This window comes from Scardinius erythrophthalmus (genome assembly GCF_964197995.2).
Source record: "Scardinius erythrophthalmus genome assembly, chromosome: 6".
NCBI lineage: Eukaryota > Metazoa > Chordata > Actinopteri > Cypriniformes > Leuciscidae > Scardinius > Scardinius erythrophthalmus.
The window spans coordinates 8,410,174-8,437,917 of NC_138226.1; the positions used below are offsets into that span (position 1 = coordinate 8,410,174).

The 27,744-nt window shown below is 36.8% G+C and overlaps 3 protein-coding genes across 3 annotated transcripts in view; all 3 read left to right on the top strand.

The window, feature by feature from the left end:
* ttn.2 (titin, tandem duplicate 2) overlaps nucleotides 1–27,744 on the top strand; it is a 162,713-nt gene that overhangs the window by 57,430 nt on the left and 77,539 nt on the right. Inside the window, exons 91-140 of the mRNA XM_081368710.1 lie at nucleotides 430–606; nucleotides 778–888; nucleotides 1,157–1,267; nucleotides 1,532–1,642; nucleotides 6,758–6,847; nucleotides 7,032–7,112; nucleotides 7,877–7,945; nucleotides 8,041–8,115; nucleotides 8,464–8,508; nucleotides 10,925–10,969; nucleotides 11,130–11,528; nucleotides 11,657–11,926; nucleotides 12,016–12,291; nucleotides 12,383–12,522; nucleotides 12,604–12,730; nucleotides 12,837–13,103; nucleotides 13,216–13,482; nucleotides 13,652–13,915; nucleotides 14,084–14,223; nucleotides 14,329–14,455; nucleotides 14,910–15,176; nucleotides 15,296–15,562; nucleotides 15,654–15,920; nucleotides 16,054–16,193; nucleotides 16,689–16,815; nucleotides 17,628–17,770; nucleotides 19,198–19,321; nucleotides 19,636–19,902; nucleotides 19,996–20,093; nucleotides 20,301–20,469; nucleotides 20,558–20,824; nucleotides 20,956–21,222; nucleotides 21,353–21,631; nucleotides 22,212–22,620; nucleotides 22,713–22,837; nucleotides 22,972–23,238; nucleotides 23,331–23,600; nucleotides 23,684–23,983; nucleotides 24,068–24,370; nucleotides 24,455–24,642; nucleotides 24,907–25,021; nucleotides 25,126–25,410; nucleotides 25,500–25,651; nucleotides 25,744–25,891; nucleotides 25,995–26,172; nucleotides 26,260–26,381; nucleotides 26,479–26,766; nucleotides 26,924–27,220; nucleotides 27,315–27,501; nucleotides 27,601–27,716. Of these exons, the coding sequence (XP_081224836.1) occupies nucleotides 430–606; nucleotides 778–888; nucleotides 1,157–1,267; nucleotides 1,532–1,642; nucleotides 6,758–6,847; nucleotides 7,032–7,112; nucleotides 7,877–7,945; nucleotides 8,041–8,115; nucleotides 8,464–8,508; nucleotides 10,925–10,969; nucleotides 11,130–11,528; nucleotides 11,657–11,926; nucleotides 12,016–12,291; nucleotides 12,383–12,522; nucleotides 12,604–12,730; nucleotides 12,837–13,103; nucleotides 13,216–13,482; nucleotides 13,652–13,915; nucleotides 14,084–14,223; nucleotides 14,329–14,455; nucleotides 14,910–15,176; nucleotides 15,296–15,562; nucleotides 15,654–15,920; nucleotides 16,054–16,193; nucleotides 16,689–16,815; nucleotides 17,628–17,770; nucleotides 19,198–19,321; nucleotides 19,636–19,902; nucleotides 19,996–20,093; nucleotides 20,301–20,469; nucleotides 20,558–20,824; nucleotides 20,956–21,222; nucleotides 21,353–21,631; nucleotides 22,212–22,620; nucleotides 22,713–22,837; nucleotides 22,972–23,238; nucleotides 23,331–23,600; nucleotides 23,684–23,983; nucleotides 24,068–24,370; nucleotides 24,455–24,642; nucleotides 24,907–25,021; nucleotides 25,126–25,410; nucleotides 25,500–25,651; nucleotides 25,744–25,891; nucleotides 25,995–26,172; nucleotides 26,260–26,381; nucleotides 26,479–26,766; nucleotides 26,924–27,220; nucleotides 27,315–27,501; nucleotides 27,601–27,716 (9,624 nt within the window). The remainder of the gene's footprint in view (nucleotides 1–429; nucleotides 607–777; nucleotides 889–1,156; nucleotides 1,268–1,531; nucleotides 1,643–6,757; nucleotides 6,848–7,031; nucleotides 7,113–7,876; nucleotides 7,946–8,040; nucleotides 8,116–8,463; nucleotides 8,509–10,924; nucleotides 10,970–11,129; nucleotides 11,529–11,656; nucleotides 11,927–12,015; nucleotides 12,292–12,382; nucleotides 12,523–12,603; nucleotides 12,731–12,836; nucleotides 13,104–13,215; nucleotides 13,483–13,651; nucleotides 13,916–14,083; nucleotides 14,224–14,328; nucleotides 14,456–14,909; nucleotides 15,177–15,295; nucleotides 15,563–15,653; nucleotides 15,921–16,053; nucleotides 16,194–16,688; nucleotides 16,816–17,627; nucleotides 17,771–19,197; nucleotides 19,322–19,635; nucleotides 19,903–19,995; nucleotides 20,094–20,300; nucleotides 20,470–20,557; nucleotides 20,825–20,955; nucleotides 21,223–21,352; nucleotides 21,632–22,211; nucleotides 22,621–22,712; nucleotides 22,838–22,971; nucleotides 23,239–23,330; nucleotides 23,601–23,683; nucleotides 23,984–24,067; nucleotides 24,371–24,454; nucleotides 24,643–24,906; nucleotides 25,022–25,125; nucleotides 25,411–25,499; nucleotides 25,652–25,743; nucleotides 25,892–25,994; nucleotides 26,173–26,259; nucleotides 26,382–26,478; nucleotides 26,767–26,923; nucleotides 27,221–27,314; nucleotides 27,502–27,600; nucleotides 27,717–27,744) is intronic.
* On the top strand, nucleotides 4,179–6,572 carry LOC308692575 (uncharacterized protein). Its single transcript, XM_081368712.1, has 2 exons — nucleotides 4,179–4,707; nucleotides 5,048–6,572. Exons 1-2 carry the CDS (start codon nucleotides 4,311–4,313, stop codon nucleotides 6,436–6,438), a joined length of 1,788 nt encoding a protein of 595 aa, XP_081224838.1. The 5' UTR covers nucleotides 4,179–4,310; the 3' UTR covers nucleotides 6,439–6,572.
* Nucleotides 8,754–10,712, top strand: LOC308692344 (uncharacterized protein; the record flags this gene model as incomplete). Its single annotated transcript, XM_081368281.1, has 1 exon — nucleotides 8,754–10,712. The coding sequence occupies exon 1, from the start codon at nucleotides 8,874–8,876 to the stop codon at nucleotides 10,710–10,712; it is 1,839 nt and encodes a 612-aa protein (XP_081224407.1). The 5' UTR covers nucleotides 8,754–8,873.

Genomic DNA, 27,744 nt, shown 5'->3' on the forward strand with positions numbered 1-27,744 from the left:
TGCAAAGAACACATGCCGTTTTTTCCTGTTCTGTGTCATATTACCTGGTTATTAATGTGTGCACATACACCTCTTAAGCTGATAAAGTCCTTTTTTACGCCCTCTTGTGAATGTAGACATTTTGCTTCAATGTCTGTTTTTATATGTTAATGCATAAACGTTTTGTGAACAAATTGACAAAATCAGATATGGTCCTCTTAATTCTTTCCTTGTTTTATGTCTGGTGTCTTTATTGATGTCAAGTCTTCTTGTTCTTTTCTTACTGCATGCAAACAGCAAATCTTGTGTCTGTCCATTTTTAGTTATCTTGTTGTCTTTTTATCTGTTTGATGTATGATTTTTAATGCTTCACACTGCTGTTTTCATTCATATCTCAACTCTTTTGAAACATTACAAATGTACTAATACCAAAATATGTGTTATATGAAGAAGTGTCACAGCCAGCAGCACCTGTAGCTCCTGTGGCTCCTGCACCTAAACCTAAAGAGCCTAAAACTACACCAGTAGCTGAGCCCAAACTAGAACCCAAATCCAAGATTGAACTTAAGCCTGAGCCTGAGGCTAAGCCTTCTCCTGTGAAGAAGCCTGAGTCACCTCCAGCGAAAGGTACGGTTAATTGCTTATGCTTTGTGTTGTTTGTTCATGTTCTAGTCTACAAGATTTTTATATAGCGTCTTTGTTGTTGCAATTGCCCAGTTTCCATTAGGAAGTGCATTGAATGCGACACTGTGTGTTGTTTGACGTGCTTGTAAACAAATCATTGCATGTTCTTTAAAGTTCTTGTGGAGGAAAAGAAACCAAAACCACCAATTCAAGAGCCACTAAAGAAAGTGCCAACTAAACCTGAGGAAGTCATTGCAGTTCCAGTTGAAAAACCTATAAAGAAAGGTATTGAGTCACTTTTTTTATTTTGTGTGTGTGTTCTTAATTTACTAGCCACACTCTTATGAAGAACACATGACGTACAGTGGCTTTTGTTTGTCAATGTCTTTGTCCTGCGATTAATGTTGTTTTTTGGTACACGCTTATTATTGTATGCTGTATATTGCTTCTTGTCCTGCTTCCATTAGGAAGCATGTTTTTTTGTGACATTGTATGTTCTTTGACATGCTTATGAAAATAAATCTTTAAACAATATAATGCATGTTCCTTAAAGTTCTTGTGGAGGAAAAGAAACCAAAACTACCAATTCAAGAACCACTAAAGAAATTGCCAGCTAAACCTGATGAAGCCATTGCGGTTTTAACTGAAGAACCTCCAAAGAAAGGTATTGACTCACTTTGTTTTCTTTTGTATGTGTGTCCTTTATTAACTATCCACATTCTTATGAGGAACACATACTTACAGTGGCTTTTGTTTATGCCAGTATCTTTGTCCTGCAATATTATTGTTTTCCGATGTACACTTATTTTTACTGGTCATTGCTTCTTGTCCAGCTTCCATTAGGAAGCATGTTATATGTGAGACTGTGAGTGATTTGATGTGCTTATGAAAACAAATCTTTAAACAATACACTGCATGTCCTTTAAAGTTCTTGTGGAGGAAAAGAAACCAAAACCTCCAATTCAAGAACCACTAAAGAAATTGCCAGCTAAACCTGATGAAGCCATTGCCGTTTTAATAGAAGAACCTCCAAAGAAAGGTATATACTTTTTGTATGTAGGGCTATTTCTTTATTAACTTGCCACACTCTTATGAGGAACACATAAGACTGTGGCTTTTGTTTGTCATTGTCTTTGTCCTGCAATATTATTTGGTTTAACTTATTATGGCATATTGTTCATTTCTAATACTTTATGTTGTGTGAGTTTATTTTTTAAGGGCTTTTCATATACATGTCTTTATGGTTGCAATTGTCCTGCTTCCTTTAGGAAGCATATTTTATGTGACACTGTTTTTTTATGTGTGCCTATGAAATTAATCTTAAAACAATACAATGCATGTTCTTTAAAGTTCTTGTTGAAGAAAAGAAACCAAAACCAACTATTCAAGAACCACCAAAAAAAGTGCCAGCTAAACCTGACCAAGCCATTGCAGCAGAAGAACCTCCAAAGAAAGGTATAGAGATAAAGGTTTTGTATGTAGGGATATTTTCTGTTGTATTTGTATTTCTTTATTAACTAGCCACACTCTTATGAAGAACACTGGGTTTTACATCATTGTCTTTGTCCTGCAATATTACTGGAGTTTGGTGTATTCTTATTTGCAGCCTCTACCATATCTTTTACACCTTATGTCTTTTTTTCTTATGTATCTTAAGTCTTTTATATTTAGTTGCATTCATATCTGCCTAAATGATCTTTCACTCATCTTGTCTCGCTCTTAAAACAGTGCGATTTGAAGCATTGTTCTTAACTTTAATATTCTTTCTAAGTGCAAGAACCTTCCAAGAAGCCAGAGGCCCCTCTGATATTGGCTACACAGAGAGAAGACTTGATTGAAGAAGAACTGCCTAATAAAGAGACTATTTCTACCCCTAAAAAGCAGGAAATTGTGCCTCAAAAGGAGGAAATTGTACCTCAAAGGACAGAGGTTTCTCTTCCTGATAAACAGAAAGAGGAAATGTTGCCCAAAGAGAAAGATGTTACAGCAAGAAAGGATGAAGGAATTGATCCTCTAAAGAAAGAGGTCCCACTTCCTTTTCAAAGGGATGTGGAAATTGTACTTAAAAAGAAAGAGGTTCCTCTTCCTGCTAAACAGGATGAGGAAATATTACCTATAAAGAAAGAGGTCCCTCTTCCTGCTAAAAAGGAGGAAATCATACCTCAAAAGAAAGGTGTTTATCTTCCTGCTAAACAGGATGAGAAAATATTACCAAAAAAGAAAGAGGTTCCTCTTCCTCTTAAAGATGAAGAGGCAATTGAACCTAAAAAGAAAGAGGTTCCTCTTCCTGCTAAACAGCATGAGAAAATATTACTTAAAAAGAAAGAGGTTCCTCTTTCTCCTAAAAAGGATGAGGCAATTGAACCTATAAAGAAAGAAGTCCCTCTTCCTCTTAAAAAGGATGAAATTGTACCTCAAGCAAAAGAGGTTTCTCTTCCTCCTAAAAAGGATGAGGCAATTGAACCTAAAAAGAAAGAGGTTCCTCTTCCCCCTAAAAATGCCTCCCAAGAAATTGTACCTCAAGAGAAGAAAGTTCCTAAAAAAGATGTGCCTCATATTATGACTCATAAGAAAGAGATACTTCCCACACAAATTTCAGAGAAGAAAGAAGAAAAAGAAATTTTCTTCATAGAAGAAACTGCACGTCTACAGAAAGATGTGATACTTCCCGCGCAAATTTCAGAGAAGAAAGAAGAAAGCGAAGAGATTTTCTTCAGAGAAGTAATTACACATCTAGAGAAGGAAGTATCCTTTATACAAAAACTGGAAGAGAAAGAAGATATTTTTCCTAAAAAGAAGGATGTAGTTGCTGTCACTAAAAAAGAAGAGGTCATACTGCCTCATAAGAAAGAAGTTCCTGTTCCTGCTAAAAAGGATGAAGATATTGTACTCCAAAAGAAAGAGGTGACCCCTACAAAAGGTACAATGATATCAGATAGCATCTGGTTGTCTTTTCTTCTTATTCTTTACTTTCCTGTCGTAGAAACGATTTTCTTTGAAAACTTATCTTGAACTATTTTATTGTACTAATTTCTTAGTGTCTGTGTAGTCCCATATATGTTTGTCTCTTGTCCTTTTCCAGTTTGTTTTTATTCTTCATTAACCTCTTACCACTCGCTAGAGTGATCTCTTGTTCCTATAGTGAACTTTCACTTACACATTTCTTAAAACTAACTGAAAATTAAATATAATGTTTTGGTGTCAACATGGACAGAATCTCCAAAAGAAGAACTACAAAGAAAGCCAGCAACAGTTCTTTTTCCACCAAAGAAATATGAGAAGACTGAAGGTACATACATCAAACATCACTGGATTCTTTGTAATCGTTTTATTTGACCTTCTTTTTTTAACAACTTTTTTCTCTTGAATATCTTTGTCTTCGTATTCTGTTTAAATCCCATGGGGTATACTAAGTTCAGCAATCTTTAATGTCTTTCAAGTGGGTGAAACCAAACCCCAAACTGTCCAAACTAAACAAAAACCACATATCACTAAGGGTTTAGAGTCGCCGCACCCTGTTAAAGGTACAGATTATGAAATCCCTACAAGAGAATTTGTGTAAATTTGTATCAAATGTAATGGCTCTTAAATTAAATTTTTCTGTTTAAAGAGTTGTTTAAAAGCCTGAGACAGTATTCATTCATCAAGTTATTTTTCAAGACACATTTCCGACTTTTTTGTACAAAGTATACCCCGTTACCAGATTTATGATTAATCTCCATTACAAACGTATTGTCTTTCTATTATCTACGAATCTCTTGGTTCCACTGTTGGGTAAAAAATTCTTCACAATTTTTCACCACATCCAAGATCTTCAAGAGTCCACTTCTGTCCTGAAGAAGGATGAAGTCATGCCGTCAGACAATCGGAAAATTACAATGAAGACAATGCTAATGGAAGAAACTTCTAAAGAGCACGTCTTTCATCAAAAACCTGTATCACACACAGAAATACTGTATGACGGAAGAAAGAGCACAGAAATTGACAGTTTACAAATTTCAAACCTGGAGGATGCTTCAAAAGAAAGTAGATTGTCTTCAGAAAATTTTAGTATGAGCGAAAACTTTTCTGATGAAAAGCCATCTAGAGCACTTGTAATGACAGGTAAGATACAAAAATAATAATTATAAAAAAAAAAAAAAAAACAAAAAAAAAAAAACAGAAAACAGTGCTTACATTATGATTTCAAAATTGTGGATATGATCACTGAGAGTTTAGAGGAATTGCATCTTTCATAAGGAGCAACACCTCTAAACTCTCAGTGATCAGATATCTCCAATGTCAAAATCATGAAGAGACTGATGCTTGTCACCAAAAAAAGAAAAAAGCAGACAAACTGCCTAAAAAAGATTTTGTCATTGGGCCTAAATAGGAAGAAATTGTGCCTCAAAACGAAGAAATTGTACTTAAAACAATTTTTTTTTTGCTGTTTCTCCTATAAAAGATGAGGTTCCTCTTCCTCTCAGAAAAGATGAAGAAATAGTAGTCCAAGACAAAAAGGTTGCTTTTTCTCACAGAAAGGATGAGGAAATGTTACCTAAAAAGAAAGATGTCTCTCCCATAAAGGATGAGAAATCATTGCTTAAAAAGAAAGATGTTCCTCTTCCTTCTAAAAAGAAAGAAGAAATTGTATCTAAAAAAGGAGATGTTGATCTTCCTCTTAAAAAGGAAGAGGAAATTGCACTTCAAAAGGAAGAGGTTGTTCCTCCTGCTAAACGGGATGAGGAAATGTTACCTAAAGAGAAATATATTCCTCCCAGAAAGGATGAGGAAATCTTGCCTAAGAATAAAGAGGTTCTTCCTCCCCATAAAAAGGAAGAGGAAATTGCACCTCAAAAGAAAGAGGTTCCTCTTCCTGTTAAACAGGATAAGGAAATGTTTCCTAAAAAGAAAGATCTTTCTCCCCCAAAAAGTGAGGAAATTTTGCCAGAAAAGAAAGAGGTTCCTCTTCCCCCTAAAAAGGAAGTTGAAATAAAGAAAGATGATTCTCTCAGAAAGGATGAGGAAATTTCATTTGAAAAGAAAGAGAAGGTTCTTCCTCCAAGAACTGATAAGGAAATATTACCTAAAAAGAAAGAATTTCCTCTTCCTCTTATAAAGGACGATGCTATTGTATCTAAAAATAAAGTGGTTCTTCCCCCTCCCAGGGAGGAAGAGGAAATATTACTGAAAAAGAAAGAGGTTTCTCTTCCTGGTAAAAATGAAGATGAAATTGTATCTATCAAGAAAGGGGTTCCTCATAGAAAGGATGAGAAAATTGCTCCTCGAAAGAAAGAGGTTATTTTTCCTCCCGGAATATATGATGAAATATTGTCTATGGAGAAGGAAATCCCTCTTCCTTCTAAAAAAGATGAGGTAGAAGTAGTAGTTCCACTGAAAAGGAATCAGGTTGTCACTGCTTCTAAAATAGAAGAAACTGTACCTCAGATGAAAGAGATAATGCCCACACAAATTTCAAAGGAGAAAGAAGAAAGTACACTTAAAAGAACAGAAGTTGCTCCCTCTCTTGTTAGGGAAGAAATTACATGTCTACAGAAGGAAATGTCCCACATAATTGAACTGGAAGAGAAAGAAGATTCTTTGCCAAAAAAGGTTGTTCCATTTCCTCAAGAAGAAGAACTCTTTTCTGAGCCTAAACCACAGGAGAAAGATGTTGAGCCTAAGAAGAAAGAAATGGTTGCTGTCACTATAAGAGCAGATACTATAGTACCTCAAAAGAAAGAGGTGACCTTGACAAAAGGTATAATGACATCAGACAACATCTTGTGTTATCTTATTCTAAAACCTGATTGCATAGAAATTATTTTCTTTGAACTTCTTTTAATCGTATACTGAGTTGTTTATATGTCTGTGTGGTCTCGTATGTCACTTGTCTGCTGTAATCAATATTTACTGACACAGAAAGTAGACATTTTCTTACAATTACATCAAGTTGGATACTGCCAGAGGACAAACAACACAAAGCATTCAGGACATTTATTTAATTTAATTTGTTTATTTAAATTTTTATTTTTTTGCTCTCTGACTAACCTCTTTTTATGAGTGTTTGTCATTTTTCCTTTTTAGAGTGTAAAAACATTTTATATTATATTTGTTGAGTCTAATGGTCAAATGGTTTGGGTTTATAATGTAAAATTGTATTTGTGATGTTAAGTGGCAGAACCAGAAAAGAAACCATCTCCAGAAAAGACACCATCTCTAGAGAAGACACCTGTTTCTTTGAAAGAAGTGGCACCCCCAAAAGGTACAATGGGGATTCTTCAACAAACTCTTTGTATGTCATACTAAATTATATGTTTCAGTTTGTCATATTATTGTGGTCTCTTTTCATTGTTTGTCCTGTTTTTGACAAGTTGAATCCTTCATATCTTGTACATATCATATCTATTTTTCTCATCATAACACATTAAAATTTGTAATTTTCACAGTTGAAAAGAAACCATCTCCAGAACCTGAAAGAAAGAAAGAATCTTTGCCAGAGCCTCAGGCAAAGACAGTTTCCCCAGAAGGTACTTTTTTGTTTGATTTGTTTGTGATGTTTTTTGTCTAACAACAATAGTTTGTTTCTTTAGCATATTTTAACCTCAATAGAGGGCCTTAACATACTGTGCATTTGCTGTCATATTTTTTATTTTGTTCTGTATCATTTGTGTTCTGTGTGTGTAACAATATTGGTCTTATTATAAGTTTCAAACAGTCTTAATGATAAAAAGTTCATGCATAGTGAACCACTCTGACTTGGTAATTAGTCTTTAATTTTATCACAAATTTGTGTCGTTAAGACACAATCTCTTTGGGGTGCTTAAAACATGTTCTGTCAAATATATGTGAATGCATGTCCTTGTAGTTGTTTGCATGAGTTCTTAATGCTGACTAATAATTTCCACAGCAAATATCTTCAAATGTTCTTACAATAGTTACTTAAAATATAAGCTGTGTGATATCTCTACATATCTCACCTCCCTATGACTGCTCATCTTGATGTTTAGATCTTGTATCACAGTTTTAATCTTTAGAGCATCATATACAGTAATGTCATGAGAATGTTTTGCACATTACAATTAAAATAACTGATTCTTTATTTTAACATATGCATATAGAGTAGATTTAAGCAGAGCATTTCATGTGTTGTATGTCATGCTTGTAATATCTGTGTGTCTATTTCTTAACCTCGATAGAGGTTTGAAATGGTCTGTTCTTTCATCACATTGTTATCTTAAATGTCTTTCGACTTAAATTGACATCAAACAACACACTTTATTTTAATTTAAAGAGGTCGATAAGAAGGCTGAAGATAAACTCATCTCTAAGCCCAAAGAAGAGAAGACAATTCCAACAAAAGGTATTATGGTAACCACAAGTCTACATCCCTGTAATGTGCTGAGAAGGAATGTCTAGTACAGAAATCTCATCATATCTTTGAAATTCCTTTTGAAGTACCGACACCTAAAGAACCAGAGAAACCAAAGCCTGCTCCAAAGGAAGAACCGGTACTAGTCCAACCAGTGGAAGGTACTGAAACAGAAACCTTTCTTCATAATAACTCCCACTGTTTATAATATATCTTTAGGGAAAAAAATAATAAAAAATTGTTAATAAAAGGTAGGTCATAATCTGCTTCTCAATGTAAAAACTTTGTAAGGTGTGCCGTAATGTCTGTCAAGTTGTTGTTTTGTATGCGTTTCTCTTATGTGCATCCCCTTTCCACTTAAAAAAGAGAGGTGTCTTCATTTTCTGCACATTTAGATTTTCATTATTTAATTTAGACACTTTTCTTTGCAGTAGACAAGAAATATTGTTATTGTAACTTTTTTTTTTTTTTTTTTTTTTACTTTTTTTGTGACCACATTTCTAAATCAGATGGTGAAAAGGGACCAGTTTCTGCACCTGGACCAGGAAAGAAAGGTAAAAGCATTACAAATTTTTAAATCTTACCGAAAATGTTTTCTCGCAGATGGTTTAGCAGTTTTAGATTAGATGTTCTCTCTAATTGTTTTTGTGATGTTATTTTGAATTTGGTTATGTGTATTAAAAAATGTTGTATGTTGTATGTTCCACCTTTGTCACTTTGTCTGTTATTGATTGTGTTCTTTAGTCTTGTATTATGTTTTGTCTTGTCATAGTTTGTTGTACTTGGAGGCCAAAGGATGTTACTGTGTTAAATGTGCTGTGGTTGTTTTTTTGTATGTACCGTTCACTTTATAATGCAATAAATTTCCAAATCTAAAGGCAAAGTTCTTAAAATAAAGGAACAAGAGGGAAGATTTGAAATGCCTACCTTGAAGAAAGCTACGAGAGTATCCAAAGATAAAGACGAAGATCAAGAAATGGCCAAACTGAAGAAAGTGCTCAAACCTCAAGAGGAGGAATATAAAGAAGGTCCAAAAGTGTATGCTGAGGCTCACACTGAAGTTATCATAACTGAAAGTTATGAGGCAGAAATGCATTTTGAGACTTATGAAACTACCAAGAGAGTTGAGACAATTCAACCTGAGGTAGACAAAAAGAGTCCTGTTGATCCTGACCAAACATCACCTCAGATAAAACCAGAAAGTGAAGTACAAGAAAAAGCAAAGAACACAACAATAGGAAAGGTTCCAAAAAAAGATACACCAGAGGAGCCTGGCTTTGCACTGAAAAAGGTTAAAAAGTTACCATTAGAAAAAAAAGAACAAGAATCTGTAAAATTAAAGCCATTTGAGAAACCTGTAAAATCGCCAGCTGAAACTGAAAAAGACATCAAAAAAGATGAAAAAGGAAGAGAACCTATAACTTTTGACAGAAGTAGAGAACCAGTTACTTTTCAGAAAGGAGAGCGACCTGAAAAGTATGAAATGCCAAAAGAACTTGATGTCCTCATGAAAAAAGAAGTGCCCTCGGTTCCTGATAAAAAGGAGCCAGAGGAAGTTTCTATTAAAGCAGTAACCAGACCTCCAAAAGATGAAGCACCTTCAGAGCCTACAGAGAAATTATTTAAAGGTAAAGGTAAAATTCCATCTAAAGATCAGGAGTCTGAGAAGGTTCAACTTAAACCATTTACGAAGAAACCTTCAGCTGGATCACCAAAAGAAAAGGAGGTTCCGGAGCCAAAAGAACAAAAAACAACTGAATTGTCACCACTTAGTAGAGCACCAAAAGATGAAATTAAAAAAGAACCAAGCATTCCACCGAAAAGAGTTGAGAGTAAAGAAACTCCAGACAAAGGTAAAGAGGTTCAGAAGATACCAACTAAAGTACCCCTAGAAGACAAAAAGACGCTGCCTAAAAAGGTTACCCTGGTAAAGGACATTACACTAAAGGAAGATGAGAAGAAACCTATAGTCACCAAAAAGGGTATTTTACCCAAAGAGGCCGAGGAGAAAGAAGACATAATTCTAAAACCCGTTGAGCATGAAAAGGGTGGTGTAGAGCCTGAAAAGATTCCTTCGCCCAAGGTTGGGAAACCAAAGCCAACTGAATTAGTTCCTTTGGAGAGGAAGCCGAGTGAGGATTTAGCAAAGAGGCTTAAGAAAGTTTCACCCAAAGACTCAATTGAAGCTGTTATCTTGAAAAAAGTACCTTCAAAGGTTTCACCTGAGGTGGAGAAATTGGAAGAAACTCTTCCCATTTCTGAAGTAGAGGAGATTCAAGTCCTTAAGGAGCTGTCTCCTGGAGCTGTACAGTTAAGAAAAGTGTCAACCCAGTTTGAGGAAGAAGTTTTTGAAGAAGAGTTTGAGGCTGAATTTGAAGCTGAAGATGAAGAAGAAGCGTGGGGATGGGAGGTTGCTTCTCGAGACAGTTATGGCTCAGAAGGCTCTGAAGAAAGATATTTGGAGGAAGGGGCACTTGAGACTCCTGGGATGCCAGGGGGTAGACGAGGTGAGAGGGTGGCTGTGAACTACACCATTGAATGCCTCATTTTCCGTGCTATGGAAACCAGCCTCCTATTGTTATTTTCTTCCCAGATAATTTCCATCTCTACATCCATGTCCATCCACATAAAACTGCTAAATCTTGTCTGCCGCCTTCATCTTCTTTCAATCTTCATTGTGGCATGTGTTTTGTATTTGAATGTCTTTTCATCTTGTTTGTTGTTTATCTGTGTGTCTTCATTGATCTATAAATTATAACCACTGGTGGTAGGAATGGTTATCGTATTTGGATCATAACTTGTCATCTAACTTCCCATTAATTGGAAGCATGATTTTTATCATCTTCATGACCCTTCATTCCCTATATTTAGTATTTTCCCGTTTGTCTCAAAGTGTTTCTTCATTACTTGACATTTTAATTAAAATTTTCACGTCCATGAATTGAAAATAATTGATTTTTGTTTGTTCAGAGGGAAAGCCTAAAGAGGAAGCTGGAAGAGGCAGAGGCTTGAAACGTATGTTTATTAATTATTTTTTTTTTCCCTAGCCATTTTAAACCATTTATATATTCACTCATGATAGCTCTGGAAGGAATGTATCTGTATGAAATGTGCTTACTAATCATTTCTTCAAGTATAACATTTTAGTTTAATTAATCCTCTTTTTACATTACAGCAAGACAAACTCCTTCTCCTGGTGATGGTGGAAGGGGCAGAGGTCTGAAGCCTGGCGCTGGTGGTGACAAACCTCCAGGAGATTCACCATTTGGTTTCCAGCTCAAAGCGGTCCCCCTGAAGTTTGTGAAGGAGCTCAAAGATATTGTGTTACAGGAGGCTGAGTCAATCGGCTCCTCAGCTATATTTGAGTGCCAGATCTCTCCATCTACGGCTATCACCACCTGGATGAAAGATGGAAGCAATCTGAGGGAGAGTCCAAAGCACAAATTCACATCTGATGGCAAAGACCGCAAACTGCAAATCATTGATGTACAGCTTTCAGACACTGGAGAGTACACATGTGTTGCAAAGCTTGGCAACAAGGAGAAGACCTCAACAGCTAAACTTATTGTTGAAGGTAGTGCGCTGATTATGAGTAAAAATATGAATATACTGTCATCTCATTTAAAAGATATACTGTATACAAAAAAATAATACCACATGAATTGAGGTTTTCTTCTGTTTATTTTTTTTTATTTTTGATAGAGTTACCAGTGAAGTTCACAAAGACTCTGGAGGAGGAAATGTCTGTGATTAAGGGACAGCCAATGTACCTGACCTGTGAGTTGAGCAAGGACAGGGATGTGGTCTGGAAGAAGAACGGAAAAGAACTCAAGCAAATTGCTGGCAAAATTCAAATCAATGTTATTGGACTGCAGCAATCTGTGACGATCCAAGACACAAATGATGATGATGCTGGCGTTTACACTTGCGAGTGTGAGGACATCAAGACACAAGCCAATGTCAAAGTCATTGGTATGCATATGGGCATCTTTATAGTTATTTACTTTATCTATTAATAGTTTTGTACCAAAAATGACTAAATTAAATATCTACCTTTGCAGAAATAATCAGAGATTGGTTGACAAAACCTTTGAGGGACCAGCATGTAAAACCAAAGTCTACAGCCACATTCAAGTGTGAACTGTACAAGGACACTCCCAACTGGAAGTGGTTCAAGGGAGATGAAGAAATTCCTACTGAGCCTACAAATAAGACTGAAGTGAAAAAGGATGGAAAAGATATCACTCTTACAATCAAGAATGCTCAACCTGATGATGTTGGAGAGTATGCCATAGAAGTTGAGGGCCGTCGATATGCAGCAAAACTCACTCTTGGAGGTGTGTTAGACAGACATTTCATTTATTACCTTTTGCAGAATATTGTTTTTGTATTCCCTTTAAATATTGTTTTTGACTGTCAAAAATATAGAGCGTGAAGCTGAGATCTTGAAGCCTCTTGCTAGTATGGAGGTGGTCGAGAAAGGGGAGGCCAACTTTGATACTGAAATTTCAGAAGATGATGTGCCTGGAGAATGGAAACTTAGAGGACAGGTTCTGACAAGATCACCGGTAAGATAATATATAACTGAAGAAGATGCAGTTTTATATAGGCTATTTTACACAAGTAATTCTATAATTTTTCATCCTCAGACATGTGATATCAGAGCGGAGGGAAATAAAAGATTCCTCACATTGAAAAATATTCAACTTGACCAGGCTGGAGAAGTATCTTACCAAGCTTTAAATGCTATCACCAGTGCAATGCTAACAGTCAAAGGTATGTTGATGAGCAGCAATGCATGTCTGAACAAGAAATGCAGTATTTATAAACTGAAGAGGGTGAAAAATAACTATCTTGTGATGACTGTTATTCACATCTATAGAAATTGAAATGGACTTCACAGTCCCATTGAAGGATGTTACTGTGCATGAAAAGAAACAGGCAAAGTTTGAATGCACGATCACAAAAGATGTGCCTAAAGTTATGTGGTTGAGAGGATCTGATATTGTAACATCAGACCAAAAATATGATATCATTGATGATGGAAAGAAACACATGTTGGTCATAAACCACTGTGAATTTGAGGATGAGGGAGAATACACTATTGAAGTGATGGGTAAAACATCAACAGCCAAACTGACAGTTGAGGGTAAGTTTTCATTCAAGCCATATATCAGTCACCATAGGGTCCTCTGAAAAATGTGTTTTGTTCACAAAATCACCAAGCTAAAATGGTTTTGCAATGGACTAACACATTATAGGTATGCGGCTGAAATTCATCTCACCGATATCGGATCAAACTGTTAAGGAAGGTAAAACGGCTCGGTTTGAGCTTGAACTGTCCCATGACAATGTCCCAGTGACATGGCACAAAAATGAAACAAAACTGCATCCGAGCAGAACTGTACTTATGCATGTTGATGGAAAGAAACATATACTAGAAATCAAGGATGCTACTCTAGATGATACTTGCCAAATAAAAGCAGAGGCTAAAGGATTGTCGACAACAGCAAACCTGACGGTGCTAGGTAACTTTTTATATATATGATGGTGGTGGTAAAATAAGTGGTCTTGAAATCTGTAATCTAGTGAACATTAACTAAACAATAATCATATAAAACAGTGTTTTATTCTACAAACTACATTACTGGTTCTCTAAACTTTTTTACTTTTTACATTTTATTTACTTTAATATAGAGGGAGATGCCTACTTCACAATTAAACTGCAAGATTACACTGCAGTTGAGAAAGATGAGGTAAATCTTGACTGCGAGCTCAGCAAAGATGTTCCTGTGAAATGGTTCCACAATGAGACTGAAATTAAAGCCTCCAAGATGGTTACCATAAAAGTTGAAGGCAAACGAAGAATCCTAAACATCAAAAAAATTGAGGCCAAAGAAAAAGGATTGTATGTTTGCGACTGTGGAACAGACAAGACTTCGGCAACTTTGAACATTGAAGGTCAGTGTTCAAGGTTATGGTCATATGGTCACTTTTTTTTTTCGCTCTAAATTGCTCTACAAAAATGCCTAGAATGTTTCAGGTCTTTTTTGTTCTTTAAATAATCGATCTATCTGTCTCTCTCTCTCTCTCTATATATATATATATATATATTTTTTTTGTTTTCAGCTCGTGACATCAAAGTGGTGCGACCCATGTATGGTGTTGAGCTCTTCGATGGTGAGACAGCACGTTTTGAGGTGGAAATCTCTGAAGATGATGTCCATGGCCAATGGAAACTACAAGGGGAAGTCCTCACTTCATCCCCGGTAAGGCTACTAAAACTATTTGAAATGGTGATAAATGTAACATTTGCATGTACGACTTAATTGTATTTTTATCTTTTTATTTTATTTTTATCTTATTTTCAACAGGATGTTGAAATCATTGAAGATGGAGCTAAGCACATCTTAACTTTGTACAACTGCAAAGTGTCCCAGTCTGGAGAGGTTTCATTCCAGGGTGCCAATGCAAAGTGTTCTGCCAATTTGAAAGTGAAAGGTACATCATGCCTACATTTTATGCTACCATTGTTGATTCTCAGTCAGTGGTTCTAAAACGTTTTCCTGCGAGCGGCAAACTTAATCGAATGAAACGTTTGGAATTCAGTTCTGGGGGAATCTGCAAACTACCAATTACACTATTAGGCTAGCTTCCTAAATACATACATAATTCAATTCTTTACTGATCTACTATTTTCTAGACTGCTGTTTTATTATTTAATACTTTGGAATTAACTAGAATGCTGCTTACAACTAAGTTCAATAACTTACTTCTAAGTTATTGAAGTGAAACAACTGATTGTTGAGAGTGCTTGTAAATTTTAATTATTTTATTTATTTAAATCTTAAGGGTTTTTTTTTTTTTGCAAAATCAGCTCACAGAGCACAGTTTGAGAGCCACTGTTACAGATTATTGGATATGTTCTTCATATTTTTTTTTTTTTTTTTTGCAGAGCTTCCCATTACTTTTGTAACACCTCTGGCTGATGTGCATGTATATGAGAAAGATGAAGCGAGGTTTGAGTGTGAGATCTCAAGACAGCCAAAGAGCTTCTGTTGGTGGAAAGGATCTCAGCAGATTACACCTGATGATAAATTTGAGGTACTTCAGGAGGGCAAAAGACACATTCTGGTGGTCAAATCTGCTTCCTTTGAGGATGAGGCTAAGTACTTGTTTGAGGCTGAAGACAAGAGAACGTCTGCCAAACTTGTTATTCAGGGTAAGGGGGAGAAAATAATACATTATTTTAAAAAGAGTTTATGTCATGTTTTTTTTTTCCATAAAGTTTTAAGTGAAGACTACAGCCAGATTGAATCATGTGCTTGCATATTTCGCCAGGCATCCGTCTTGAGTTTGTCAGACCCATTAAAGATGTCACTGTTAAGGAGCGTGAGACTGCAGAATTCAGCATCGAACTCTCTCATGAGAAGATTCAAGTCACCTGGTACAAGAATGACGTGCGTTTGCATCCAAGCAAAGTGGTGCACATGTCCGAGGATGGTAAGATCCATACTCTGTCCTTCAAAGAGGTGTCTATTGATGACACATCTCTCATTAAAGCTGAGGCCCTTGGAAAAACCTGTGAGGCAATGCTCACTGTACTTGGTAGGTGTTAAAAAATTGGACACTAATTATAGTATCTTAGAGTACTTAAGTAATAATTAATTACATTCAATTTCTTCTTCTATATCAACAGAGGGAGAACCTTACTTTACTACCAAGTTGCAAGACTACACTGCAGTTGAGAAGGATGAGGTTGTCCTAATGTGCGAAGTGAGCAAATCATCTGCTCAGGTGAAATGGCTCAAAGATGGCAAGGAGATCACTCCCTCTAAGAATGTCCTCATCAAGGCTGATGGAAAGAAACGTATCCTGACAGTAAAGAAGGCAGAGAAGGCAAACATTGGCGATTACGTGTGTGACTGCGGCTCTGACAAAACAACAGCCAAGCTTAACATTGAAGGTATGTACTTTATGTATTTGTGTGTTTTGTTTTAAATTCCATATAGTCATATAGATGAATAGATTCAATTGATAAAATCACTATGAACTACTATGATCTAGTCACTACTCCTCTCCTCTTCCTTTTTCTGCAGAACGTGATATTAAGGTTGTCCGTCCACTGTACAGTGTGGAGGTCACAGAGACAGAGACTGCTCGCTTTGAGACAGAAATCTCTGAGGAGGATGTTCATGGACACTGGAAACTCAAAGGAGATGCCCTGCACCAGTCACCGGTAATTTCAGTTGCTCCAAAATACCAAAGAGTGATTTCTCAGTAGCATATTAGCATAACTTACAGATGCTTTTTGGACATTTTGATGTTTATCAGAGCTATAATTTTAGTTAATAAGAATAATTTAATTTCAAATAAATCCTAATAATGAATTGTATTAAAGGAATATTTAATGCAAAAATGCTAATTCTGTCATGTACACACTTCACGTTGTTCTAAACTCAAATTATTTTTTCATAAAATTGCATAATAGTCTTTTCACAAAAGCACCATAAAATTATTAAAGTATTAAGTACTTATTGTGCACTATGTGTGATGGATAGATTGAAATTTAAGCAAAAAATAAAGTTACTTGTGGCTTAGAACAAAATTTTCAGTGAACTGTTCCTTTAAGAGCTTACTGTTGGGCTAAATTGTGTGATTTTATTTGAATTACTGTGAATTGTTCTCTGTGCTAAAATTATCTTTCAAGCATGTTTTTTATTTCATTTATTAGGACTGTGAAATTAAGGAGGAAGGCACCAAGCACATGCTTATCCTTTACAATGTCCGCATGGATATGGCTGGTGGTGTAGACTTCAGTGCTGCTAATGCTAAATCTAAGGCTCAGCTCAGAGTTAAAGGTGAGAGTGATGAATACGATTCCTTCTTTGCATTTTGGATACGCCAGAGAAATTGTATATCAGTGGACAGACAAGAAACAATTTGTGTTGAGTCACAAGACAGATGATATGTGCTGCTTTAGAATACAGTATGTGAATTAAAGGCAGTTCAATTAGTCGGCCACTGCAGTTTATCATTAGCTCGTAAATTACTCTGACAGATGTCATGTAGTGATAACAGGGTGTGAAAAGCATTTATTATGGCAGGGATTAATGTTTTATAGATAGGTTTGGCAGCCAAACAATTTTTTGTTTAGTTTTTTTAATACTGATGCTTTAGAAACAAGCAGGGGACACTGTTATGACATGCCTCCCCTTAGCAATGATGTGGGATTTTTTTCAATTTTTTGTCTATGTAACATGTAACATTCTCTTTTTCCTGGAAAATTCCAGTAGGTTGATTGACAGTAACAGATTTCTGAGCAGGGTGTCATTACAGGGGTGGGCTAGTGGCCAATCAGGAGTTGCGGTTATTTTAGAATCTGCATGCCATATCTAGAGAGGCTCTGTCAGTGATTGGCAGAGGCTCAACAGACCTACCTCCAATTTTTTTTTCTGACCATATACATCTTAAGGAAACTCAATATGCAAATAAAGTAGGCCCCCAACACAAGTACCTCTCTTGCTGAATCCCACTTGTCCTGGAGGCTTATGGGCTCCAGAGCAGTGGCCTTTTGTCAGTGGGAAAGCGCTATGTGGATTTGTAGTTAAGGGATTACCAGTGTCTCTTGGAACTTGGAGGTGACTAACAATGTCTTCTCCTGAATCCAAAGCACGAATGATAGGCCTCTTGAGGCCTCTCAAGGATGTAACAGTGACAGCTGGAGAGACTGCAACCTTTGACTGCGAACTGTCTTATGAGGGCATACCTGTGGAATGGTTCCTTGGGGGTACAAAGCTGGAACCAAGTGACAGAGTAAGTGTGCATGTTGTCCTTAATGCATGTCTTTTGTGTTTTTTGATGCCACTTTATTGTGTATGAAATAATTGAATCATACCTGAATTAATCAATTCAAGATGGTCGCTCTGACCCTTTAGTTGATACACTGCTAATGGGATACCAGTACATGAAAATCAATTGTAGTAAATTGTGTTTAACCTCTGGGATTAAATACATATTTAACAACTGAAAGACAATTATTACAAAATTTCTGCATATTGCATGATAGTTCTTTACATTTGTGAGTTAAATGCTTTCCTCATATAAGGACCTGGGGGATCAGGATACCAGTTGAGCATTTGATCCGGGTTTTGAGATAACACACAGGGGGATTCTGCTCTGCAAGCGTTCCTCTGGTTATTTTTAACTGCTTCAACTTCAAGACTCTATGTGCAGTGGCAGGTGGCAAGAGGCCTTTTTACAGATATAGCTTGTATATACATGTAGCAGTGCATGTATTTATTTATGTTTTGTTAAAAGCATTTAAACTTGTTTGCCATGTCATTTACAATGTGTGTGACTTAGATCTTCAGTAATGGCCTATTTTACATTATACTCTTATCTTACTGATGTTGTGTAGCAAATGGTTTTGGTAAAAGGCCATACATTTAGGTGATGACAGCTGTGGTTCAAGATGTTTTTTTATTTCTGATATGTTTGTATGATAACTTGATTCTTAGTACAAATGAACTCTAATTTGACCAGTTGTCTTTATTTTTGGACAGATAGATATTTTGATTTCAGTGTATGTACTTTCTAGCTACTGCACTGTATTCAGGAAAGCACTCATATTAGGTTTACCAATATACATGGATTTTATTAAATTATTATTGTGCTATTATTATCACATAAATACATTTTTCATGTTGTTTAACAGAACTAAAGGTATTTAATATAAGGTTTTAGATATGAAAGTTTTTAGAAATGGTACTGAACTTCAATGGTACTGAAGTTTTTAGAAATGAAAGGTTTTAGAAATGGTACTGAACAATAAAAAATAAATAAAAAAGATTTAGCTGCAGAATGCTTAAATTGATGATTTAAGACTGTTATGTTAATTTACGTAACATTAAAAAAAATATATAAATGTATCTGTTTTATATATATTTTTATTTTTATTTCTATTGATAAATTAAGGAAGATGTTAGTTGTAAACAAATACAACAGTTTTCAATCTTTTCATTTATCTTAGATAATTTAGCCTTATTTGAAGTTACACAAGCCAAATGTAGGAGTGTATAAATTGACTCCCAGGGCACATATTTGGGGCAGTAGAGGTGTGAAATTGAGAACAGTTCCTAGTGCTCAGCTGCTGATGTCTATTGCAGAGGGGCAGTAAATAGCCTCCCCCACCCTTGACACAGCAAGGGGGATTGATTTATCAATTGGTTTGATTCGCACAGGTGGTGACACGGGCAGAAGGCAGAACTCACACGCTGACCCTTAGGGATGTGAAGCTGACAGAAGCAGGAGAAGTAAAACTCACTGCAAAGGACTTCTTGACACAGGCTCAACTCATTGTAAATGGTGGGTGTCATTTGTTCACTATAAAATGTAGATTTACTGTAATTGCACCCTCTTTACTAACAAGCATCACATGTATTTTTTTAATTGGCCTGACATGCTCACATTCAGGGGTAAATAAATATGTATCTATAATCTAGCTCAGGTGCTTCTCAATAACACAAAACATTCTTAAACATGTGTAAGAAAGTGTCTTTCGCTGTTTAAAATAAAGATATAATAAGCCTGTATTAAAATATTAGCACTGGAAAGTATAACTGTATTGTTAAAAACAGTGAATTGCAAAAAAAAACTAATTAAATTAATTTGCTGCACAGAGCCTCCAGTTGAATTTACCAAACCTCTGGAGGACCAGACTGTGGAAGAGGAAGCCACTGCTGAACTAGAGTGTGAAGTCTCCAAAGAGAAAGCAGAGGTCAGGTGGTTTAGAGATGGACAAGAAATTCGCAAAACCAAGAAGTATGACATGGTTGCTGATGGCCGTAAAAGAAAACTTGTTATCCATGACTGCACACTTGATGACTCAAAGACATATACCTGTGATGCTAAACAGTTCAAGACTTCAGCCTTCTTAAATGTTGAACGTAAGTCAACCAGAATAAAAAAAAAAAAAAAGATCTAATTGTACTTGTAATGAAAAAATAAATCACTGAATTTGATTACCTTTTGATTTTCAGCTCCGCATGTTGAGTTCACAAAGCCACTCCATGATGTTGAGGTCAAGGAGAAGGAATCTGCCAGATTTGAATGTGAAGTGTCTCGTGAAAGTGCAAAGGTTGGTTGTCTAATATTCAATTAAGTTTTTTTATTAATCACCTTAAGCCTTTTATTCATCTCTTTTTCAACTGACATTTTAACTTATTTTTTCAGTGTAATTCATAAGTTAAATGTTAGATATTCTGTTATGTAATGTTGAATTTGTCATTGAATGTTATGTCTGAAATTTAATTTATCGGTATATTCCATTGTCCTTTTTGCAAAGGTTCGCTGGTTCAAAGATGGCAATGAAATCAGAAAAGGCAAAAAATATGAGATGATTTCTGAAGGAGTAAAACGTATTCTAATCATAAGCAAGTCTGTCTTTGATGACGAAGCAGAATATGAATGTGATGCCAGGACCTCCAAATCCTCTGGAATGCTGACTGTCGTTGGTAAGTTATCCTGTTTATTTGTAGTCTAAACAACTTTAACAGCTTACTTTGAACAGTAGACTGATTTGCTTGATTTCTCTTACAACAGAGGAGGAGACTAGATTCACAAAGAACTTGGCTAATGTTGAAGGCACTGAAACCGACAGTGTTAAACTGATTTGTGAGGTCTCCAAGCCCAGTGCGGAGGTTTCATGGTACAAGGGTGACCAAGAGTTGCCTGAAGTTGGTAGATATGAGCATATTGCAGATGGAAAAAAGAGAATCCTCATTATTAAGGGCCTCCGAATGGATGATGCTGGAGAGTACCACTGCAAACTTCCGACATCACAGACCACGGGGAACCTGAAGATTAATGGTGAGACTTTGTCTTGTCCCTGAAAATGTACTTCATATTTTTTACTTATAAAATGTATTCCTTGTTTCTATAAACGTGCTCCATACTTGTGATTGCCATTTTTTCTAACTTTTTTTTTCTTAACCTTTTAGAACTTGCTGCTGAGTTCATTGCTAGGCCTCAAAACCAGGAAGTGGTTGAAGGTGAAAAGGCACAATTTGTGTGCTCAGTCTCCAAAGACACATATGAAGTGAAATGGCTCAAAGGAGATAAGGAACTTCAGTCAAATGACAAATATGACATTATTTCTGAGGGCAAAAAGAGAGTTCTTGTTATCAAAAATTGTGAACTCAAGGATGAGGGAGGATTTGTAGTCCTAATTGGAACCACAAGAGCCTCAGCTGATTTGACTGTGCTTGGTATGTACAGCATGTTGCTGGATTTTTTTGTTTGTTTGTTTGTTTGTTTGTTTGTTTGTTTGTTTGTTTGTTTTTGAGAAATGCTGACAGAAATATGAAAATTCTGATGTTTTGCTGTGTTTTATTACAGAAAAGCTCAGGATTGTCACTCCTCTCAGAGACATAAAGGCAAGTGAAGGACAAGAAACTGTCCTCAATTGTGAAGTTAACACTGAGGATGCAAAGGCCAAATGGCTGAAGAATAATGAGACATTATTTGAAAGTAGCAAGTTCATCATGGTCCAGAAGGACAATGTATTCTCTCTGAGGATCAAAGACACCCACAAATCAGATGAGGCCAACTACACCATTACACTGACCAACCAGCGTGGTGAACATGCAAATAGCTCTGCCAACCTTACTGTGCAAGGTATGACATACATGGATGTCCTTTATTTATTATAGTTAATAGTTTTTTTACTTTGAGCGTGAGAATCCAACTTAAGTTGCAAAACTATTGACTTAAAAAAAAGTAGAGACTCATGTACAAAAGTCTATATGTCTGCAAGGAAAATATTTTCTCTGAATACTGCAACTGTGTTTATATAAAAGTTTGTTTTTATCTCTCATGAACCATCTGCCAAAAAAAAAAAAACACACAAAAAAAAAAAACATAAAATTTCCCATTGAGTGGGTAATTAGTGGACTGTTTTGAATTAGTTTAACGGTAAAGGGGTTTTAAGGTTGTAAGTAAAAGCTGACATATGTTTTTGACAAGTATTAAAACATTATTTTAAAGGATTTAATTATTATAAAATATATTTAAATATAAAATAACATACTTACATAGTCTTATATTTCTAATAAATATGACATTAATTGTCCTGCAAAAGACTTTATACAGCTAACCTGCATCCTATAGTGAGATTTTAACTAAATGGATTTGAGACTTAGACTTTGTTTCAAAATCACATGCCTAGTTAACTTACCATACACCTTAATTTCCACAGAGGAAGATTTTAGAATCATTGTTCCTCCTGAGGATGTTGACACACAGGAGAAAAAGACCATCAGCTTCTCATGCAAGGTGAACAGACCAAATTTGACAGTACAGTGGATGAAGGCAGGTCAGGAAATCACTCTTAGCAAGAGAATTCTATATCGAGTGGACAAGGACAAGCACACTCTGACCATTAAGGACTGCAGCCTTGCAGACGAAGGTGAATACACTGTAGTTGCTGGTGCTGATAAGGCCACGGCAGAGCTGATCATTAGTGAGGCACCCACTGATTTCACCACTCAGCTCAGAGACCAAACCATCACAGAGTTTGAGGATGCTGAGTTCACTTGTGAACTTTCCAAAGAGAGGGCTGAAATCAAATGGTACAGAGATGGCAGGGAGATCAGAGAAGGACCAAGGTAAGATGCATTGTGTTGTTCTGAGTGCTTTTGGTAAGGGTATTTTTGTTGGGTTGAGGATGTTTAATATGCATTTTATGGTTATTTTTAAGATTCCAATTTGAGAGAGATGGCAAAACATGCAGACTGCGCATAAAAGAGTGCAGACCAGATGATGAGTGTGAATATGCCTGTGGAGTGGATGACAAGAGAACCAGAGCCCGTCTTTTTGTTGAGGGTAAGTTTGTTTCAGTGTCCATCAAAAACCTGAAAATATCACAGAATTTTTAAATTTGTGATTTCCAGGTGTAGAATAGTCATGGAAATGAGTGAAATCTTAAATGATCTTTATTGACTTTTTCACCTCTTTAGAAACTCCTGTGGAGATTGTCAGACCACCCACAGATGTGTTTGAGCCCCCAGGCTCAGATATTGTGTATGAAGTTGAGCTCAACAAAGACAGAGTTGAGGTCAAATGGCTGAGGAACAACATGACCATTGTCCAAGGTGATAAGTACCAGATGATGAGCGAGGGTAAGATTCACAGGCTTCAAGTGTGTGAAATTAGGCCACGTGATCAAGGCGAGTACAGATGCATAGCCAAGGACAAAGATGCCAGAGCCAAGCTAGAGCTTGCTGGTAAGACATATATATATATAAATGAAATGTTTTACAAGCAAAGCACAATCACATTCAATGCATGTTTACAATGCCATGGTGTTTCTCCACAGCCATACCAACAATTAAAACCTTGGATCAAGACCTAGTGACAGATGCTGGAAAGCCATTTGTTATGGCAGTTCCTTACAACGCTTACCCACATGCTGAGGCTGAGTGGTTCTACAATAATATCAGTCTGCCAAAAGACAATATTCACACTTCTATCGACAGGACAGAGTACAGGCTTAAGGACCCTAGGAAGTCAGAGGAAGGCCGCTATAAAATCATCATACAAAACAAACATGGAAAAGGAGAGGCTTTCATAAACCTAAAAGTTATTGGTTAGTTATTTTCATAGTATATCATTTTGTTTTAGTAATACATCCCAATATTGTATTGTTTAAAAATATTTCTCTTTTCTCAGATGTTCCTGGACCTGTGAAGAACCTTCATGTTGTTGACACTGCTGATGGTGAGGTCAGCATTTCCTGGGAAGAGCCTGAGAGTGATGGTGGCAGCAAGATCTTGGCTTATGTGGTTGAGAGACGTGATATTAAACGTAAGACCTGGACTCTGGCCACTGACTGTGCCGATAGCACAGAGTACTGTGTAACTGGCTTGCAGAAAGACTCCAAGTACCTCTTCCGTGTCTGTGCACGCAACCGAGTCGGAAGTGGACCCAATGTTGAGACTGATAAAGCTGTTCAAGCCAAGAATAAGTTTGGTAAGACAAGAATATCTGAAAGTCAAGTTTTTGTGCACCCTAGCCAATGATTCTCAATTTGTTTTTTAATTGTACACACTCCAGATGTTCCTGATCCACCACAGAAAGTTATTGTTGAAAATGTCAACAAGTTTAGTGCCACCGTTTCTTGGGAACCACCACTGTTCGATGGTGGATCTGAGATCACATCATACATTATTGAGCTACGTGATAGAACTTCTGTGAACTGGGCTCCGGTCATGGTGACCAAACCACATGAACGCACAGCTATCATTAATGATGTCATTGAGAACAAAGAATACATCTTCCGCATTAAGGCTGAGAACAAGGCTGGAATTGGTAAACCAAGTGCTGCCACTAACCCAGTAAAGATCATGGACCCTATCGGTTTGTAAAATCCCAAACATCTTTACTTTAGCACACATGCAAGCTTTCACATGTAATATATGTATCCAATGTTTTGATTCACAGAGAGACCAAGCCCTCCACTGAATTTGACACACTCTGAACAGACCAAGGATTCCTGTCTGTTGACATGGGAGACTCCCTTTAAAAATGGAGGCACAGCGATCACTGGCTACGTCATTGAGAGATGTGAAGAAGGCACAGACAAGTGGCTCAGATGCAATGCTAGGCTTTGCCAGGACCTGCTGTACAGGGTAAGTGTGCTAGCTTTTCAATCTTTGCCAAAGACCAACCTGAAATATATGCTTTTTAAGAATAGGAAACATCATTTATGGGACAGTCAATGTTAGACTTTGAATTTGGCCATCAATTTTGAGATATCAGTATTTCCCCTATTCTAATGTCTTGTATGCCTGAACTACCTCCTAGTGAACTGACTTTCCTTGAAAGAGATTTTGTCTTTGTTATAGTGCTTATTAGTATGTTACAAAATGCTTGTGATTAAATAATTTCCACAGATGTCAGGCCTGAAATTTGGAAAGAAATACAGCTATAGAGTACTTGCTGAGAATGCAGCCGGGCAGTCTGACCCCTCAAACATTGTTGGACCTGTGTTGGCAGATGATCCACACTGTAAGTGATTTCTGCGTCATTGCACCCTACATAACTCTTTGATATATCTGAATCTTCAAGTCAAATCAAGCTGCTTTCTACATGATTTGCTTCTCTTGACACAGTTGCACCCACTCTGGACTTGAGTGCATTTAAGGATGGTCTGGAGGTTATTGTCCCTAACCCTCTTGCAATTCGTGTCCCTATCACTGGGTACCCGGTGCCCACAGCAAAGTGGACGTTTGGTGAAAATGCGCTAACGGCTGGTGAACGTGTGTCCATGGTTACAAAGTCAACCTTCACAGAGCTCATTATAACCCCAAGTGTGCGTCCTGACAAAGGCACATACTCCTTGATGCTGGAAAATGATGTGACCAGTGTCTCAGGAGAGATTGCAGTTAATGTCATTGGTACGTACAATCTTTTATTATAGTCATGTATACATCAATTTACATTTCAGAAAGGAAAAAGTAAAGAGTTATACTTTTTTATTCTGCAGCATCTCCAAGTGCACCAAAAGACTTAAAGGTTGCAGAAGTGACCAGACAGCATGTTCACCTGATGTGGGAGGCACCTGATCATGATGGAGGCAGTCCGATCACCGGCTACCAGGTTGAGAAGCGTGAGGTCTCCAGAAAGACCTGGGTGAAGGTATAAACATTAACATATCTTTGACCATTAATTTCTGTGAACTGTTTTGCGAACTTACAGTGATCTTTTTCCTTGTGCTTATTTAATTTTAGGTGATGTCAGGTTTGCAAGACCAGGAATACACCGTCACAGATGTTGTTGAGGGAAAGGAGTACTTGTTCAGAGTTATTGCCTGTAACAAATGTGGCCCTGGAGAACCCGCCTATATTGATGAACCAGTGAATGTGTCTTCACCTGCAAGTGGGTTTCAATACTAATAAGAGATTAGTCAGTGTTAAATATTCACAATGTCAAAAGTATGAAATACCCCATAAATTCATGTGTTGGTGCGTGTGATTTACAGCTGTACCAGACCCACCAGAAAACCTTAAATGGCGAGACAAGTCTGCCAGCAAGATCTTCTTGTCATGGGAGCCTCCCAAATGGGATGGTGGAACTGCAATTAAAGGTTATATTGTTGACAAATGTCAACGTGGCACTGACAAATGGGAGCCATGTGGAGATCCAGTGCCTGAGCTTAAGTGAGTGATCAATTTAAATTTCTTTTTTTGTAAACTGAATTGTGGTGCACACTTGCAAAAGTGAAACTAAATTAACTCTACAAACAGGTTTGAAGTGACTGGTCTCATTGAAGGACAGTGGTATGCTTATCGTGTGAGGGCTTTGAACAAACTGGGTGCAAGTAGGCCTTGCAAGGCGACAGATGAGATCTTGGCCGTTGATCCTAAAGGTACTTTATTAGATTATGCTTTCACATTCTGAGACGTTATGACATTATGATTGAGGTTAAGCTCAATGTTTGCTTGTTTTACTTGCCACATTCACAGAGCCTCCAGAGATTCAACTAGATGCAAAGCTGCTGGCTGGCCTGACTGCTAAAGCTGGCACTAAGATTGAACTTCCTGCTGACATCACAGGCAAACCAGAGCCTAAAGTCAAATGGACCAAGGCTGACTTAGTCCTGAAGCCAGATGACAGAATCGCAATTGATACCAAACCTGGCCACTCAACACTGTCCATTGCCAAGACCAAGAGGGATGATACAGCTACATACATAATTGAGGCAGTCAACAGCAGTGGCCGTGCAACTGCAACTGTTGATGTCAACATTCTAGGTTGTGTGACCAAAAAAAAAAAAAATATATATATATATATATATATATATATGTATATATATATATAATGGAGAATAAGACAATTTATTTAGAGAAAATATTTTTATGAGCAGTTATTATTTTGATTATATTAATATCTAATCTTTGCTCCATTTAGATAAACCTGGTCCACCAGCTGCTTTGGATATCTCTGAAATCACCAATGAGTCCTGTTTGTTGGCCTGGAATCCTCCAAGAGATGATGGTGGCTCAAAGGTGACAAACTATATTGTTGAGAGGAGAGCTGCAGAAAGTGAAATTTGGTACAAGTTGTCCTCCACTGTGAAGCAGACCACATTCAAAGCCACCAAACTTGTGGCTTTCAAGGAGTATGTCTTTAGGGTTTATGCTGAAAATCAGTTTGGCATTGGTCCCCCAGCAGAACATGCCCCAATAATTGCCAGATACCCATTTGGTATGTAATTTAATGCTGCTTCAACAATTCAAACACATTTTGCCTAACTTTTTACCTGAATTATTAATTAATATATATGTTCACAATATCTTAGATACACCTGGTCCCCCATATAAATTGGAGGCATCTGATATTGCAAAGGATGCTGTAACTCTGTCCTGGTATGAGCCTGATGATGATGGTGGAAGTCCTATTACTGGATACTGGGTAGAGAGATATGAGCCTGACCATGACAAATGGATCAGATGCAACAAGCTACCTATTAGAGACACAAACTTTAGGTATGTATGGATGTCAATTCACCCTAGTATGCCATTGTTGTGTGTCATAAACTTGTTTGTTTGTATTTTAATATGTCTGAAATACAAATTTGCTTGCAGGGTAAAAGGCCTGCCCACAAGAAAGAAGTACAAGTTCCGTGTTTTGGCAGAGAATCTTGCTGGGCCTGGCAAACCAAGCAAAGAGACAGACCAGATTTTGATTAAAGATCCAATTGGTAGGATTAACATTTGATTAATATCCTA